Below are 16,334 nucleotides of genomic sequence, written 5' to 3' on the forward strand. Positions count from 1 at the left end.
CAGCAGTCGGGAGGCAGAGCCAGGCAGATCTCTGTGAGTTCAAAGCCAGCCTGGTCTACAGAGTGAGATCCAGGAAAGGCACCAAACTACACAGAGAAACCCTGTCTTGAAAAACTGAAGGGGGAAAAAAAGCGAGGACTGCTGAAGTGTGGCTGAGGGTGGAGTAACTACAGAATGGGTAGTAGGGGAAGATAATTATAAATACCAGCTAAGGCCATGTGTCCAGCTACGGAACTATAAATTTTTTTGTGGAGGGAGGTGTTTTGATATCGAATTTCTCTGTGTAATCCTGGCTGTCCTGGAACTCACTCTGTAGACCAAGCTGATCTCAAACTGGGAGATCCACCTGCCTCTGCTTCCTGGGTACTGGCATTAAGGATGTACACCATCACTGCCCAGCTCAGAACTATGTAATGTGACCAGCTATAGGACCATGGATTGTCATTGACACATTTCTGTCTTATTTTTGAAAGATATTCTTGTATATAATCTAGTAGATATTTGTGGTTTTATTTAATGTCTTATTTAGGGTTTCTTTTTTTTTTAAGATTTATTTATTTATTATGTATACAGTGTTCTGCCTGCGTGTGCCCCTGCAGGCCAGAAGAAGGCACCAGATCTCATTACAAGTGGTTGTGAGCCACCCTGTGGTTGGTGGGAATTGAACTCAGGACCTCTGGAAGAGCAGTCGGTGCTCTTAACCACTGAGCCATCTCTGTAGCTTTGGGACTTTCCTGGAACTCGCTTTGGAGACCAGGCTGGCCTTGAACTCACAGAGATCCGCCTACCTCTGCCTCCCGAGTGCTGGGATTAAAGGCGTGTGCCACCACCGCCCGGCCAGGGTTTCTTTTTCTGTGAAGAGATATCATGACCACAGCTAAAGCATGATCCCAATTAGTCTTATCAATAAAAACCAGGAGTCAGATATCAGGGTAAAGTTGAAAGATCAGAGATGCAAAGAAGCAGTCACAGTCACTTCTTACCTCCACGAATACTCAGACCAAAAAGAGGCTGGGATCCTGTCTTCACCAGCTTTATATTCCTGTCTCCACCTCCTGATTGTGTTGTGATTAAAGGCATGAGGCTCCCAAGTCCTGGGATTGAAGGTGTGAGCCTCCCAAGTGCTGGGACCACACAGCAATAAAGGAAAACATATAATTGGGTCTAGCTTATAGTTCAGAGGTTTAGTCCATTGTCATCATGGTGGGAAGCATGGCGACACACAGGCATTCATGGTGCTGGAGAAGTAGCTGAGAGCTCTACAGCTGGATCCTGTAGTATGCTTTCTTGTCAGACTTCCTTTGGACCACCAGCCCACAAATAATGACATGGAGACTCATTACTAATTATGAAAGCTTGGCCTTTAGCTTAGGCTTGTTCCCAACTAGCTCTTATATCTCAAATTAACCTGTTTCTATTTATCTATGTTCTGCCATGTGGCTTTTTATCTCTCTCCCATTTTGTACATCCAATTTGCTTTAAGATTCCCTGGTGTCTCTCCCTTGTGAGCCTAGATTCTAACGCTCTGAGTTCCTCTCTCTTCCTGGAAATCCTGCCTATTCTCTCCTACTTAGCTATTGGCCATTCAGCTCTTTATTAAACCAATCACAATGACAGATCTTCACATCCTCACTCAGTGTAAACAAATATCCTGCAACCGGATCCAAAGCAGCAGGAAGAGAGTGCCACACTGGGCATGGATTGCACATCTGACCTCAAAGCCTGCCCCCAGTGACAAGCTTCCTCCAACAAAGTGACACCTACTCCCACAAGACCACACCTCCTAACAGTGCCATTCCCTGTGAGCACATGGGGGCCATTTTCTTCCAAACAATTACATTTAATGTAACATCAATTGTAATAACACTAGAGGTAAAGTGTTGTAACCTATATTGTCATATTTAAGTTATGGGACATAAAACATTCCTCAAACAACTTTGATATCCAAGCCCTTTGGACCCTAGAAGATTGTATTCTGACCTGAAACAATACATCATTCTTCAGTAACAGGTTCCTGAGAGAGAGGACCAGGGGGTGAGAAAAAAAAGAAGAGGAAAATTTGAGATCAGGAGGTCTTGAACAAGCTGATGGCGCGTGTAAATAAGTTTAGTAAGAAATATAGCATCTTATATACAGTGTTTTGGGGGTGATGAGGCAGAGTCAACAGAAAGCTATAATACAATGGGATGAATTCAGCAAGAAGTTAATCAAGCAATGTTGCACAAAGGAAACACAGGATCTCTCAAGTGCACCACAGACCTAGCACTTAGCTCTGTGGCCTTGGGACTGATAAACACAAACACAGCCCTTCAAAGCCAGGTGGGAGAGGAGGAGTGAGGGGGGGCATTGTTGAGTTCTTAGTATGCTAAAGTTGAGTTCTCTGAATCTGAAACACAGCTCCTGTGAAGCAGGCTTTTTTGGACCATCAACCAGCTCCCAAATCAAGACATGGAGACTTGTTGTTAGTTATGAATGCTCAGTCTTATCTTATGCCTGTCCCACTGGCCCTTATAACTTCATTTAGCCTGTTTCTCTTCATATTGCCTTGGGGCTTTTTATCTTTCTTTCATTCTGAATGTCCTACTCCATGTCTGTCTGTCTGGCAGCTGCCTGACTGGCTGACCCTGGGCATCTCCTTCTCTTTCTCCCTGTTCTCTCTCTTTCTCATTATCCCAAGCCTAGATTCCTCCTCCTCCTCATTCTCTCTGCCTGCCAGCCTTGCCTATTTCCGTACTGCCCAGCTATTGGCCATTCAGCTTTTTATTAGATCAAATCCGGTGCCTTAGGCAGGCAAGGTGAAACAGTAACCCATCTTCACATAGTTAAACATATGCAACATTAACAAATGTAACACACCTTTACATAATTAAAGTAATATTCCACAACACTCCAGGGTAAAAGTCCTGGTGTAGCCAGAAGTTTCTCTGGATGAATCTTTCCTACCCAAGGTCCTGCAGTCGCTTATAAAATAATCACTCAGAGGCTTTGTATTAATTACGAACTGTATGATCTATGGCTTAGGCTCATTACTAACTCTTACAATTTTTTTTTTTTTTGGTTTTTTTTGAGACAGGGTTTCTCTGTGCAGCTTTGCGCCTTTCCTGGAACTCACTTGGTAGTCCAGGCTGGCCTCGAACTCACAGAGATCCGCCTGCCTCTGCCTCCCGAGTGCTGGGATTAAAGGCGTGCGCCACCACTGCCCGGCAACTCTTACAATTTAACTCAACCCATTCCTATTAATCTATGTTTTGCCACGTGGCTTCGTGGCATTACCTGTTCTCTCACACCTTGCTTCTCCTGGCAGCAGCTCACAGCGTCTGCTCTGACTCCATCCTTCTTCATCTCAGTCTTCAGTTTGAATGTACTGCCTCACCTTGTTCTGCCTCGCCTTTGGCCAAACATCTTTCTTTATTTATCAACCAATGAGAGCAACATATATTCATAGCGTACAGAAAGACATCCCACAGCATCCTGGTCCCAGACCATTACTGGTCTTACCAAGCATGCTCTGGGTTCTACATAAGGAACTAAGTTCCTTCTCCATACATCAGTGCTTCAGTGAAAGTCCAGGACCAGCCTAGCTCTCAACAGTACGATGAATCAGATGCTGGTCATTGGAGTTGTAAGATTTGGTGTTTTCTCTGATTAATTTGATTGTGCTTTTGTATGATTGTTTATTTGGTATGATGTTTACTTGGTACCATAACACAGTAAATGTAACTTGCTATGATAATCATTAAAGTTTACAATTAAGAGATTTGACACTGTCTTTTTGGTTTTAGGTGGGATTTTTTTTTTTTGGTGTGGTTTTTGTTTTGTTTTGTTTCTGGATTTGTTTTTGTTTTTGAGACAAAGTTTGTCTGTTGGTGTTCTGAGTTATAAGGGACAAGAGAGACACTGCAGGATGTAATAACCTTAGCAACAGCAGCAGGGGGAACCTGCCTCTGATGGACTGGCTCTTTTATTGATTGTTACACAAAAGACCTTTTAGCAAGTCAATTCCCACATACCAAAAATTCTTAGCTGATCTAGGAATTGTATGTATGAACCATTACCTAAGCAAACACAGTCATTATAAGAATTCCAGGTTTGCCAGGGATGTCTTATGACTGAGGTCATGTTAAGGCTCTGAAGTTCCCAAGAAAAAGCAACCCCATAAATCTCAGATAACAATCACTGATTATGTATAAGAGATTACCTCATGGCCTAAGTGGCCATCACTCCAGAGTAAATGCCAGGTACAATGGCCCTTCTAGTTTTTCCTCTACATTTATTTATGTGGCCCTGGCTGTCCTGGAACTCACCCTGTAGATCAGGCTGGCCTTGAACTGAGAGATTCGCTTGACTCTGCCTCCTGAGTTTTGGGATTAAAGTCATACACCACCATACCCAGCTGAGATTTGAGACTTTTAAGTATTTGGACTTTTAAGGATTTTTGAGGGACATTTTAAAGTGGATTATATTTATAGTATGAGAAAAACATTGCTTTGCATACAGTTATTTACCAGTGCAGTGTGAATAGCAGATAAGGTCTTACATGAAATACCTAGTGTTTCTACATATTTAAAAGTGCTTGACACATTTAAAAGTAGAAGTAGTAGAATAATATTTTGTGTAAATAGTTTTAAAAAACTGGAGATAGGGGCTGGAGAGGTGGCTCAGAGGTTAAGAGCACTGGCTGCTCTTCCAGAGGACCTGAGTTCAACTCTCAGCAACCACATGGTGGCTCACAATCATCTATAATGAGATCTGGTCCCCTCTTCTGGCATTCACCAAACATGCAGGCAGAACACTGTGTACATAATAAATAAATAAATCTTTTAAAAAAGAAAGAAAGAAAAACTGGAGATACTATGCTTAGAATAGAATGGTTAACCCACCTCTGAGAACAGTGGACCAGCTGTACTTGTTCAGTGGGTTGAGGAGGTGGGAGGGAAGAAACTTCGAAAAGATTCCCTTAGTGTGCTAGACATCTTTAGCTTACCCATCACCCCCTGTGTTAGATACATTTCACTTAACGTTGCTGTTCTGTTTACAGTGTACAGACTGGACAAAGGAGTCCTCATTTTAGGATCTCTAGTTCCTAGGTGTTGAAGAGGTTGCCAACGTATGACAAATGTAGAGTTAGTGAACTACACATTCTGTGTACTCGATTAAAGTTCACAGCAAGGTTGTCTTCTGAAGAGAGTTGTGAAAGTATCCAAGTGATGAGTACCCATGTCACGTGATACAGGGGAGGGGCTGGAGAAGAAGAAGGTCGGAGACCAGAATGCTCTTGGCAGAAGATACTGGTTTCAACACTACTTTATATATAGGGGACAAATTTATGTCCTCATCTGAAACATCTAGTCCTTCTAGGTGTTTAGAAGTGCACAAAGCAAGCTGGGCGGTGGTGGCACACGTCTTTAATCCCAGCACTTGGGAGGCAGAGGCAGGTGGATCTCTGTGAGTTCGAGGCCAGCCTGGGCTACCAAGTGAGTTCCAGGAAAGGCTCAAAGCTACACAGAGAAACCCTGTCTCGAAAAAAAAAGAAGTGCACAAAGTATGTTAAAGGCATATGTAGTAAATAAAATGTTGTAAGTTCTCGTTTAAACTCATGGTGAAATGCTGTCTTTTGAAGATGGAATGATAAAACCAGTTCTGAGCAACACAGACTTGTGCTGATTTGGGAGGGAGGAGGGAACAAAGGGTATGAAGAGCCTAATGCTAATGTAAGTTTTGGTAATGCAATATTAGCCATTGTCCTTTTTATGTGTGTCTTATTTTGTGATATATCGTGTATACGGAAGACAGACAAGTCCAAATATGTAGTGCCTAGTCTTCCTATATGGTAAAGAGGCTGCCAGTGTGTGACAAATAGTTAGTGAAAAGACACAGTTTAAAGTTGTGTTAAAATTCGTAGGAAAAAAACTCTTAAAACCACTTAGGAAGTGAAATTGTTAATATCCCCACAAAAACATGACAGTTACATAAACCTGACCCCTGGGTTAAGAGAGATGGGGGAGGTTCTAGACCAGAATGTTGCTGTTTATTCGTGTGTTAGGTTGGTGCAGTTTCTTTACTGCACTGCATTGTACATATGTCGGGGAAACGGAATGTTACTGGAAACCTCTGGTCTTTAGACTTTTAAGTGCATAATAGACTTGCTGTGGTAATGCACGCCTTTAATCCTGGGCTGAGGCAGGTGGACCTTGGGAGTTCCAGGCCAGCCAGGGCCACACAGACTTTGTCTCAAAATAGTAAGAAAATGTGCATAATGGACTGGTAGCGTGGCTCAGCAGGTAAAGGCGCTTGCCACTCAGCTGGTGACCTGAGTTTGATCTCCAGAATCCACATGATAAAAGGAGAAAACTGATTCACACACATTGTCTTTTAGCCTCCATACAATCTCAGTGGCATGCATGTGCCTACATGCATATGCTAATTCATAAACATAAAAAATGCACAACATGGTAAAAATAGAGGGTTACTGACATCTTTTAAGGATTGTTATTTCATAGGAATGGTTACACTGGGGGAATGGGATTGTTAACCTTGGTCTCTGAGCAGATGCTGTTACCAGGTGGTGGAGGTGGATAGGGGAAAGATTAGTGCAGAGTAAGTTCCTATGTCTGTTGGTTGGTTCCTGGTTCCCCTAGCCATTGTTCATGTGTGCATTTCAGTTAATGTTGCCAAGTATTAGAGGGTAAGTCCCAGTGCCTAAGGGATGTTAGAAGTAGCAAGATAGTCACTATAAATGTCCTGCTAGTCTTTTCGAAGGGCTGTCTTCTGGGGTGACCTTTGTAATACCCTCACTAGATTCATCCCAAAGTGGAGTTGTGCAGAAAAGAAGATGGATCAGGGAAGGGCTCTTTGCTAGGACCACCACATCTAGAAGACAGTTACAGCTGTACCCAGGGATCCATATGTGCATTTCTGGGAAGATACTTGTGTTTCTTTCTTTCTTTTTTTTTTTTTTAAAGATTTATTTATTTTTTTATGTATACAGAGAACGGTGCCAGATCTCATTACAGATGGTTGTGAGCCACCATGTGGGTGCTAGGAATTGAACTCAGGACCTCTGGAAGATCAGTGGGTGCTCTTAACCTCTGAGCCATCTCTCTAGCCTCGATACTTGTGTTTCTGGTGCACAAAGTTCATTCCACAACATCTGAAATTCATAAATGTCCTAAAGGAGAGTATGCAGTTGAAAGGATAGCTTGACAGATCAACAGAAACGGTTCCTCTTGAGCATAGAACTGTTAAACCATGTCTGGAGAGTGTGAGTTAATTCATGTTGCTAGGCTGACTGTGGAGGGGCAGAGGGAGGCTCACAGGGCGAGATCTGCAGCGCTGTGCTGTGAGACTGACATCCTGAGGAGCCCTGCCGTACGTAGGTGCATCTTCAGCTACTCTATAGGAATACATTTATTGAGCAGGGACACGCCTTCTCCCTCATATTTTAGTATATAGATCTGATGATAAACTTAGGAATGCTGTACTTCATGTGGTCTGTGGCTTTGTTTTCTTGTAAGCTGAGCAGTGAGGAATGCAGAATTTTAATTGTAACTTCGCCAGTACTTCTATCCAGAGGCCTGCTGCCATTTTTGTCTTCTATAACATTTTTGTTGCCAAGGAAGACAGGATTACAGTTTTGTCTGACAGACTGAAATAACATAGTGTATTCTTGGTTATCAAAATACTCATGTAGTGTGGGGTTTTTAGTTGGTGAATATTCGCAATGTGGGGAAAAGCATGGTACATACTGTATAATCTCAATTCCCTAAATGTGTGTACACTTGCAGCATCTAGAAGGACACATCAAGATGAGCTGCTTGTAACTGGGTGGCTGTTCTTGGCTTCTTGTGTTGTGTTTCCTGTAATGCACATACTACAAATAAATGCTTCTTTTAAAGGCTAAAAAAAAGGGGGTGGGACAAGGGACTCTATGGCTGATATGTAGAACTGAATGGTATTGTAAAATAAAATAAAAGGAAAAAAGAAGGAAATAAACAAACAAACATGAGACTTAGAGGATAAGGTTATAGTTCTTAAGATTTTTTTATTACTTTAAAAATGTCTACTTATTTGAGCCAGAGAGATGGCTCAGTGGCTAAAAACATTAACTGCTTTTTCAGAGGACCCAGGTTCAATTCCCAGCACCCACATGGCAGCTAACCAATGTCCTAAACTCCAGTTGCAGGGGATCCAATGTCCTCTTCTGCCCTCTGTGGGAATACATATAGGAAAAACTCTTCCAGCTTGTGTGCATCTTAGCATTATTTCTATTTTTAAAAAGTTCATTTGCACACATCCTTTATCCCAGCACTTAAGAGGCCAAGGAAGGTTCATCTCTGTAAGTTTGAGGCCAGCCTGGTCTACATAGTGAGTTCCAAGCCAACTAGAGTTACATGTTGAGACTCTGTCTCAAAGAACAAAATGCATATTTACACATGTATTGTATAGGCATGTGTGCCTATGTTGCAAGATAATTGGGTTGTGGAATATTTGTTTATATTGTAAAGATGTGTCTTTGCCAAGGTGCCTTCTGATTGGTTTAATAAAGAGCCAAATGGTCAATAGCTGGGCAGGAGGGGTAGGTGGGACTTCTGGGCAGAGAGAGGAAGAGGAATCTAGGTGCGCAGAAGATGCCAGGAGATGCAGAACAAGTCAGAGGTTTAGAATGAAAGGTAAAAAGTCACGTGGTAGAATGTAGATTAAAAAATATGAGTTAATTTAAGATATAAGAGCTAGTTAGGAACAAGCCTAAGCTATAGGCTGAGATTTCATAATTAATATAAGTCTCCATGTCATTATTTAGGAGCTGTCTGGCAGGACAGAGAAAGACTTGTTACATACTTGATCACACTATGTGAAGATGTCTCTGTTTTACCTCACCTGCCTAAGGCACCTTCTGATTGATTTAATAAAGAGCTGAAAGGCCAATAGCTAGGCAGGAGAGGATAGACAGAACTTCCTGGGAGAGAGGAACTCAGGGGAAGAATCTGAGAGGCAGGGAATTCACCAGCCAGACTTAGAGGAAGTCAGACCTACAGTACTGAGGAGAGGTAAGGAGTCACCGTGGCAGAACATAGATTAAAATGCCATGGAACAATCTTTGTACACTGTAAATATGTTTTACTCTCATTTGTTAATAAAGAGCTGGGTGGCCTATAGCTGGGCAGGAAAGCCAAACTAGGAGAATGCTGGGAAAAAGAAGAGCAGAGTCAGAAGAGTCACCAGGAGACATAAAGGGAACAAGACATACTGGAAGACAGGTAAAGCCACAAGCCACGTGGCAGCACATAGATTAACAGAAATAATAATTTATGTTGTAAAAGCTAGTTAGTACTAAGCCTGAGCTATCAGCCAAGCATTTATAATTAATATTAAATATCCATATTGGTTATCTGGGAACTGTCAGGCAGGAAAGAAAATTTGACTCCATCAATATAAACAGGTTAATTTAAGTTTAAGAGCTAATTGGGAACAATTCTAAGCTAAGGCCAAGCTTTCATATCTGGTAAGAAATCTCTGTGTCATTATTTGAGAGTTGATGGTCCAAACATAGACCTGCTACATGCCTACATAAGATTATGGTTTTTAAATGCCACATAGGTGTCAAGCTGACACGGGTGAATTACTATGGTTGGTTTGAATGTCAACTTGTACAAATTAGAACCACCTGAGTGGGGAGCCTCACCTGAAGAATTGTCTGACTGGGAAAGGCATCTTATTGTGGGTGGCACCTTCTGGTAGGAACCAAGATAAAAAGGCATGTAGCAGGCTTTCTTTTGGGCCACCAGCCAGCTCCCAAATCATGACACAGAGATGTATTATTAGTTATGAATGCTCGGCCTTATCTTAGGCTTGTCCCACTGGCTCTTATAACTTAACCTGTTGCTCTTCATCTATGTTTTGCCTCAGGGCTTTTTACCTTTCTCCCATTCTGTATGTCCTACTCTGTGTCTGTCTGTCCGTCAGCTGCTGGGCTGACTAGCCCCAGGCACCTCCCTCTCTTTCTCCCTTCTTCTCTTCTCTCCTACTCATTCTCTCTGCCCGCCAGCCCCGCCCCTCTCTCTATTGCCTAGCTACTGGCCATTCAGCTTTTTATTAGACCAATCAGGTGTCTTAGGCAGGCAAAATAAAACAGCAACACATCTCTACCTCATTAAACAAATGCACCATAAACAAATATAACACATCTTTACATAGTTAAAGTAATATTCCACAACAAAGGCATTTCAGAAGTTAGTTCATCCTCTTGCCTCTTGCTCTTTGACTTTACCTATACTTACACCATCTCTCTCTCTCTCTCTCTCTCTCTCTCTCTCTCTCTGTGTGTGTGTGTGTGTGTGTGTGTGTGTGTGTGTGTGTATGTGTGTGTGTGTGTGTACTCATCCCCTCGGTTCTGCTCCTCTTGAGAACCCTGACTAAAACAGTACTCTAACAACTGAATCACATTCCCAATCCAGCTCCCCCCTCCTTTTTTTTCAAAACACAAACACTGGGGAGGGGAACAGGGGTCGGGTTTAATCTATATGAATCTTTACAGGCACTTTTCTTTTTACAAGTTTACAAGGGATCCTTGAGAAAAGTCAAAGTGATGTATTTCATTTCCCAAGTCTTGACTGGTGGGTTCTTAGTACCAAGCTCATGCTCTTCTCCAGATGCAGGCATCTGTTCAGCTCACCCACACTCCTCAAAGATGTCTGGATAGTGCCGAAAGAGCACTGGTGGATCCCGGTCACCTCGGACTGGGGCTCCAGGCACAGCCCGGATGCCAGGCCTACGGCCACGGCGACCCCCTGAGCAGGAACGGTGGATCCATTGGTGTGCTTCCACGGCAAACTTCCTCTTGAACCGCATGCCGCACTCTGGGCAGGGGAAGGGTCGCTCACCCGAGTGCATGCGCCGGTGGCTGACCAGCAGTGACGGGTAGGTGAAGCGGCGCCCACAGTCCACACACACATGGCGCCGCTGGCTGTCCTGCACATCTGTGCTGGGTACCTGGGCAGGAAGCTGCGCGCCTGCTACCTGGCCTGGGACAGCTCTGGGAGGTGGCTGTACCCCTGCAGAGGACTTGGGAACCATGGAATGAGTCTTATGTTCAACCACCTCTTTCGACGGCAACAGAGCAGGAGTCTCCGCAGGCCTCTCGGCTCCTTCCTTGCAGCCCTCTTCCTTCTTATCTGAAGTGTCTCCTGGGAAACAAATTAATTACATTTTTAAAACTCTCACTAGGGAAGTAACTATAATCCTAGCATTTGGAAAAAGCCGAGGCAGGAAGATAGCCATGAGTTTGAGGCCAGCAAGGCCCACAGAGTGAGACTTTGTCTCAGAAACCCAAAACTGGACGGAAGGGTATGGTGGCTGCTCGTCTTTAACCCTCACACTTCAGAGGCAGAGGCAGATGGATTTCTGTGAGTATGAGGACAACCCTGTCTAAATAGCAAGTTCTAGACCAGCCAGGGCTGGAGAGATGGCTCAGTGGTTAAGAGCACTTGTTGCCTTTCCAAAGAACCTGAGTTCAGTTTCCAAAGCCCCCATCAGGCAGCTCCCAATCATCTATAATTTCCACACCAGGCAGTCTCCTGCCTCCTCAGGCAGCTGCACTCATGTGCACATCCCCACATGCAGACATATACATTTACATGTAATGAAAAATAATAAAAATAAATCTTTTTTTAAAAGTCTCAATAAAACACAACACTTTTGCAGAGACTACCCTAGCATTTACCCAGGCAGTGCCAGAATACACTGTCCAATGGCTAACAAAAAGGCTTTGTTGAAAGTCGAGCAGTTAAAATTTCCTTCTTCCTGTGTCAAATGGGAAAACAACTGTTTCAGGACTTCACAGGGTTATTGGGAGGATTAAATACATACGTGCTTGTTGAGAACTTAGTAAATGCTCAATAAACAGTAGATACTGTTGTACTTTGTATTTGGGGGGGTTTTGTTGCTGTTGTTGTGGGTACAGTGGTACTTTTACAGATGAGGCACCATATCTGCTTCAGATTTCTTCGATTCGGGGCAGCGATGGGAGACGAGGCAGCTGTCATTATACGGGCATTTTTCTCACGTAACACTACGCCTTGAGAAATATGACAGGCAGACCTGAAACCAGTTCGATTTTTAGGGGCATTTTAGGTTTTTTTTTTGGAGGGCAGCTAACCGAGACAAGGTCTTACTGAAAGACCCCCGCTCCATTATGAGGACATGGGGCTTTGGGCCAATGAAATGCCCCCCCCCCCAATAACTTAGCCTAAGAAACGCCATTCTGAAGGAATCAGAAAAACAGGAGTTCACAGCCGTAGCCAGCCACCCGGCCTTGACAGAGATAGCTATGGCCAGCCATTCAGCCTTGAGAGAGATAACTGTAGTCGGCGGCCTTGGGAGAAAGACAGTTAAGTCGAATCAGGATATTTTATGGCTGGCCCCCTGGCCTTGAGGAATAAGCAGCTGGCCTGGGCAAGGCCAAATCAGCCACACACATACGACCCCAAGTTCACCCTGGCCTTCTTTGAAACAACCAATAGGGACCCTGTAACTATGCTTCTTGCTTCTGTAACCGCGCCTCTGCCCCTGGGATCCCATAAAAAGTCCCCCTTGCCCTAGGAAGGCGCGCAAGTCCTCCAAGAGACTTCGCCCCAGGTACCTGGTCTAAATAAACCCTCTTGCTTTTGCATCTGATCTGTGGTTTCGGTGTGTTCCTTGGGTTTGGGGTCTCTCCCGGAGGAAGATCTCAGCCGGGGGTCTTTCATTACTATATGTAGCCTTGATTGGCCTCAAATCCACCTGCCTCTGCTGAGAGCTGGGGTTAAAGGTGTATGCCATCACGACCAGCCTTAGTTGGTTTTGAAAAGTGGGAAATGAGCTGACTATTGAAATTCTGTAGGGATGCTGGAATGGGGAATCTGAAAGAACACTTTGCTAGAGAAGAAACCCCCGGACAAACAGATGCAGGACCTGGGACAATCCCTCACCTCTCGGAGCTCCTCCCAGGCTCTCCCCCTCCTCAGGATCCTGGGCGGCGGGGCTCCAAGCCTCACTCTCCTGTTCCATCCAAGAGATGAGAGCTGGTTTGGGGCCCGGGAACCCTGAGAGAGAACAGGGGTCACAGTGCTGGCCTGAGCGACTGTCCCGGGCAGATGGCATCCCACTAGGGTGAGGGCATCTCCTGGGAACGTATGCTCAAATCAACCTGGGCAGGGTTTGCGATGCTCTTGCCTGAATGGAGACTCCCGAGGAAGCCCTGGGAATGGAAGGTGACTGATGCTGCTGGTGGAAAAGTGCGGGATTAAGGCTCACAATGCACTTGGTCGGTCTACAGCCTCTCCCCTGTGAACCCCCGAAGAGGATGGGGGGCGGGGCTCTGACCCGGGGCCTCACCGAGCGCGCCCAGGAGGCCGTAGGTCTCGCGCATCACCTCCCGGTACAGGGCTCTCTGCGCGGGCCGCAGGCAGCCCCACTCCTGCGGGGAGAAGTACACGGCCACGTCCGCGAAGCTCACGAGCTCAGGCTTCCTGAAACCAGGCCAGATCTCCCCGGGCATCGGCACCAGCAGCGGAGCCGGGGGTGGCGCCATCGGGGCTCCTGCCCCGGCAGCGGCTTGGCCGCCCCAGCCTCCGGCTTCCGGCCCCGGCTTCCCCGGGAAACCACGCCCTTGCCACGCCCCTCGGTCAGGGTCGCCCCAGCAGGAGCGGAAGAAAGTGGGCAGCGTGTAGCCGCTGAGGGCTGCAGGGCTCCGGCGGAGACTAGCAATGCCCCATAGTTCACTCCACAGCCGCTCGCACGGAGACACAGCTCCGGTGAAGGAACCCGGAAGATGCCTTTAGAAAATATGGCGACGGCCTGGCTTCAGTTGCCATGGACGGCACTAAGGCGCCATTTCTGCAGCTTGGCAGATATGGCGCCTTTCGGACCTCCGCGGCCCGCAGCGGCCCATTTGCCCTTAAATACAATGGCCGCGTCAGTAGGCTTGGTGTTCGTTTCTATGTGTGTGGGGAGGAGAGGCCTTCAAAAAGGACGGGCAACCTGCTGCCTCAACGACCTCCCTGTGAGCAATCGCAGCGGCAGATGATTGGCTGTAACCGCAAGGAGCCGCTGTACTGCAATTGGCTCCGGAATGGCGGGACATCTGCAACGATTCTGGGGACCAGGACATCCCTGGTGCCTGAGATCGGGTCTTCCCGGTGGAATCTGGTGGTCAGCTTCTGGAGCCTGGCGAAACCTGGGCATTGCATCTTAGAAACCAAGTTCGTGTCCACAGAGGAACTCACTATGTAGATCAGACTGAATTTGAACTCACAGAGATCTGCTTGCCTGTGCCTCTGTTTCTGGGATTAAAGGAGTGTTCCACCTCTCCTGGCTGTGACAATTTTTTAAGAGGTGGAGTGTAGGCGTTAATGGAAAGCTAAATAAGTTTATTGTTTCATATGCTTAAATCTGCACACAAAATCGTGAAAAACTGAAGTTGGAGAGTGACTGAAGAAAGATACCACAATGTCAAGCTCGAACCTCCACAGGCATGTGCACACGTGTATGCACACCACACACGAACACACACACTCACACAAGAAATAAGTTCTGGTGTTCTCTAGCACAATAGAGTAGGAATAATGATAACTGTACTTTATTTTTCCAAACAGGGTCTCACTATATAGCTCCAGACCTGGCCTGGGACCTGCTATGTAAGCTGGAGTGGGCTTGAACTCACAGAGATCCACCTGCTTCAGCCTACTGAGCACTGAAATTAAAGGGATGCCCTTCATACTCTGTGTTTTTTAAAGTTGAGCGGAGCTGGACCTGGTGGTAAAGGCTTTAGGGGGTGGCAAGGGGATCCATCAAGGCCTGCATGGTCAGTTAAGCTAGACCCTGGAGAGAGGGGGCTAGGGGAGAAAGGGGGATATGGGGAGGGGAGGAGAGGGAAATCAAGGAAGAGATAGGGTATGTAGATCAGTGATAGAGCACTTGCCTAGGCCCTGGGTTCAGTGCTCAGCAGCACCTACCCAACCACCCACCCCCAAAAAGTTACAGATTTTAGCAATGAGGCCTCAAAGATCTGTCCTGCTTAGGACATCAAATCATGTGGACCTCTTCAGCCCTTCCCCACATCTCTGAATAAAGTGGTTTAACAACCCCTCCAAATAATTACATTTTGTTTATTTTATGTATGTGTATGTATCTGTATATGTTGTAGAATGTTATTTTAACTGGGCAAAGATGTGCTAGATTTGTTTATTCTGCAGAATATTAATTTCACTGTGTAAAGGTGTGTTATATGTGTTTGTGCTGCGTTTGTTTATCATGTAAGGATGTGTGTCTAATTATGTAAAGATGTGCCTAAGGCACCTGATTGGTCTAATAAAAAGCTGAACAGCCAATAGCTAGGCAGGAGGATAGGCAGGGCTGGCAGGCAGAGAGGATATCTAGGAAAGAAAAAACAAGAGAGAAGAGAACTAAAGGAAAGAGGGAACCCGCCCGGAACAAGTCAGGCAGCCACCGCCAGCAGACAGGGGAAGTCTGCTGTGAAGAGGCAGTGAAGGTGAGTTATAGAAGGGAAGAAAAGTAAAAGGCCCCGAGACAGAAGGTAGACAAAGAGAAACAGGTTGAAGTGAAAAGAGCGAGCCAGAAATGAGCCTAAGCTAAGCTGAGCATTCATAACTAATAAGGAGTCTCCGTGCAATTATTTGGGAGCTGGTTGGTGGCCCAAAAGAAAGCCTGGTACATGTGTGGTCCTGCATGGATGGAGATGAGAGGAAGAAACAGTCCTCTCTGTCCACCAAGTGGGTTCCAGGGATCAAACTCACATGATCAGGACTGGCAGCAAGTGCATTTCTAGCGGAGCCATCTTGCTGCCTCACTTTTTTTTTTTTTAAGACAGAGTTTCTCTGTATAACACCTCTGGCTATCCAGAATGGCCTCACAGAGATCCTCCTGCCTCTGCCTCCCAAGTGCTGGGATTAAAGGTGTGCATCACTACCACCTGGCTCACATCTTATTTTTTGAAACAAGATCTCTTACTAAACCTGGAGCAAACTGATTTGGCTAAACTGATTGGCCAGTGAGCTCTAGGGATTGCCTGTCTCTTCCCCAAGGCCAGTGAGCTCTGGGGATTGCCTGTCTCTTCCCCAAGGCCAGTGAGCTCTGGGGATTGCCTGTCTCTTCCCCAAGGCCAGTGAACTCTAGAGATTGCCTCTGTTCCCCCAATGCTGAGGTTACACATACACACTCTGCATCCAGCTTTTCTGTGGGTGATGGAATTGGAACTCAGGTCCTCATACTTACAGTACTTGCTGACTGGGCCATCTTCCTAGCCCCTGCCCCAACTTACTTTGTGTGGTTAACTTTTC

General features: G+C 45.6%; 1 protein-coding gene across 4 annotated transcripts; it reads right to left on the reverse strand.

Annotated features, from left to right (window-relative positions):
• Window positions 1–10,491: 10,491 nt before the first annotated feature.
• Window positions 10,492–13,796, reverse strand: Znf688 (zinc finger protein 688). Of its 4 annotated transcripts, none has more exons than XM_076553002.1 (4): window positions 13,372–13,791; window positions 13,210–13,260; window positions 12,966–13,079; window positions 10,492–11,183 (listed from the first exon to the last, which is right to left on the reverse strand). In XM_076553002.1, exons 1-4 carry the CDS (start codon window positions 13,565–13,567, stop codon window positions 10,669–10,671), a joined length of 876 nt encoding a protein of 291 aa, XP_076409117.1. In that variant the 5' UTR covers window positions 13,568–13,791; the 3' UTR covers window positions 10,492–10,668. The 4 variants fall into 4 exon arrangements, with proteins under 4 accessions (XP_076409117.1, XP_015851414.1, XP_006977114.1 ...); XM_015995928.3 differs by having other exon boundaries at window positions 13,210–13,257; window positions 13,372–13,669; XM_006977052.4 differs by lacking the exon at window positions 13,210–13,260 and having other exon boundaries at window positions 13,372–13,796.
• Between the last annotated feature and the right edge of the window lie 2,538 nt (window positions 13,797–16,334).

This window comes from Peromyscus maniculatus, chromosome 1, assembly GCF_049852395.1.
Source record: "Peromyscus maniculatus bairdii isolate BWxNUB_F1_BW_parent chromosome 1, HU_Pman_BW_mat_3.1, whole genome shotgun sequence".
Taxonomy (NCBI): Eukaryota; Metazoa; Chordata; class Mammalia; order Rodentia; family Cricetidae; genus Peromyscus; species Peromyscus maniculatus.

What these genes read in the sequence shown, in the direction of transcription:
- Znf688 (XM_076553002.1), bottom strand. Translation starts at nt 13,567, where the DNA reads ATGGCGCCACCCCCGGCTCCGCTGCTGGTGCCGATGCCCGGGGAGATC. An exon ending in CGGCCTCCTGGGCGCGCTCG is followed by an intron (nt 13,261 to 13,371) that starts GTGAGGCCCCGG and finishes CTTTTCCACCAG; the next exon opens with CAGCATCAGTCACCTTCCAT. An exon ending in CCTCGGGAGTCTCCATTCAG is followed by an intron (nt 13,080 to 13,209) that starts GCAAGAGCATCG and finishes GTTCTCTCTCAG; the next exon opens with GGTTCCCGGGCCCCAAACCA.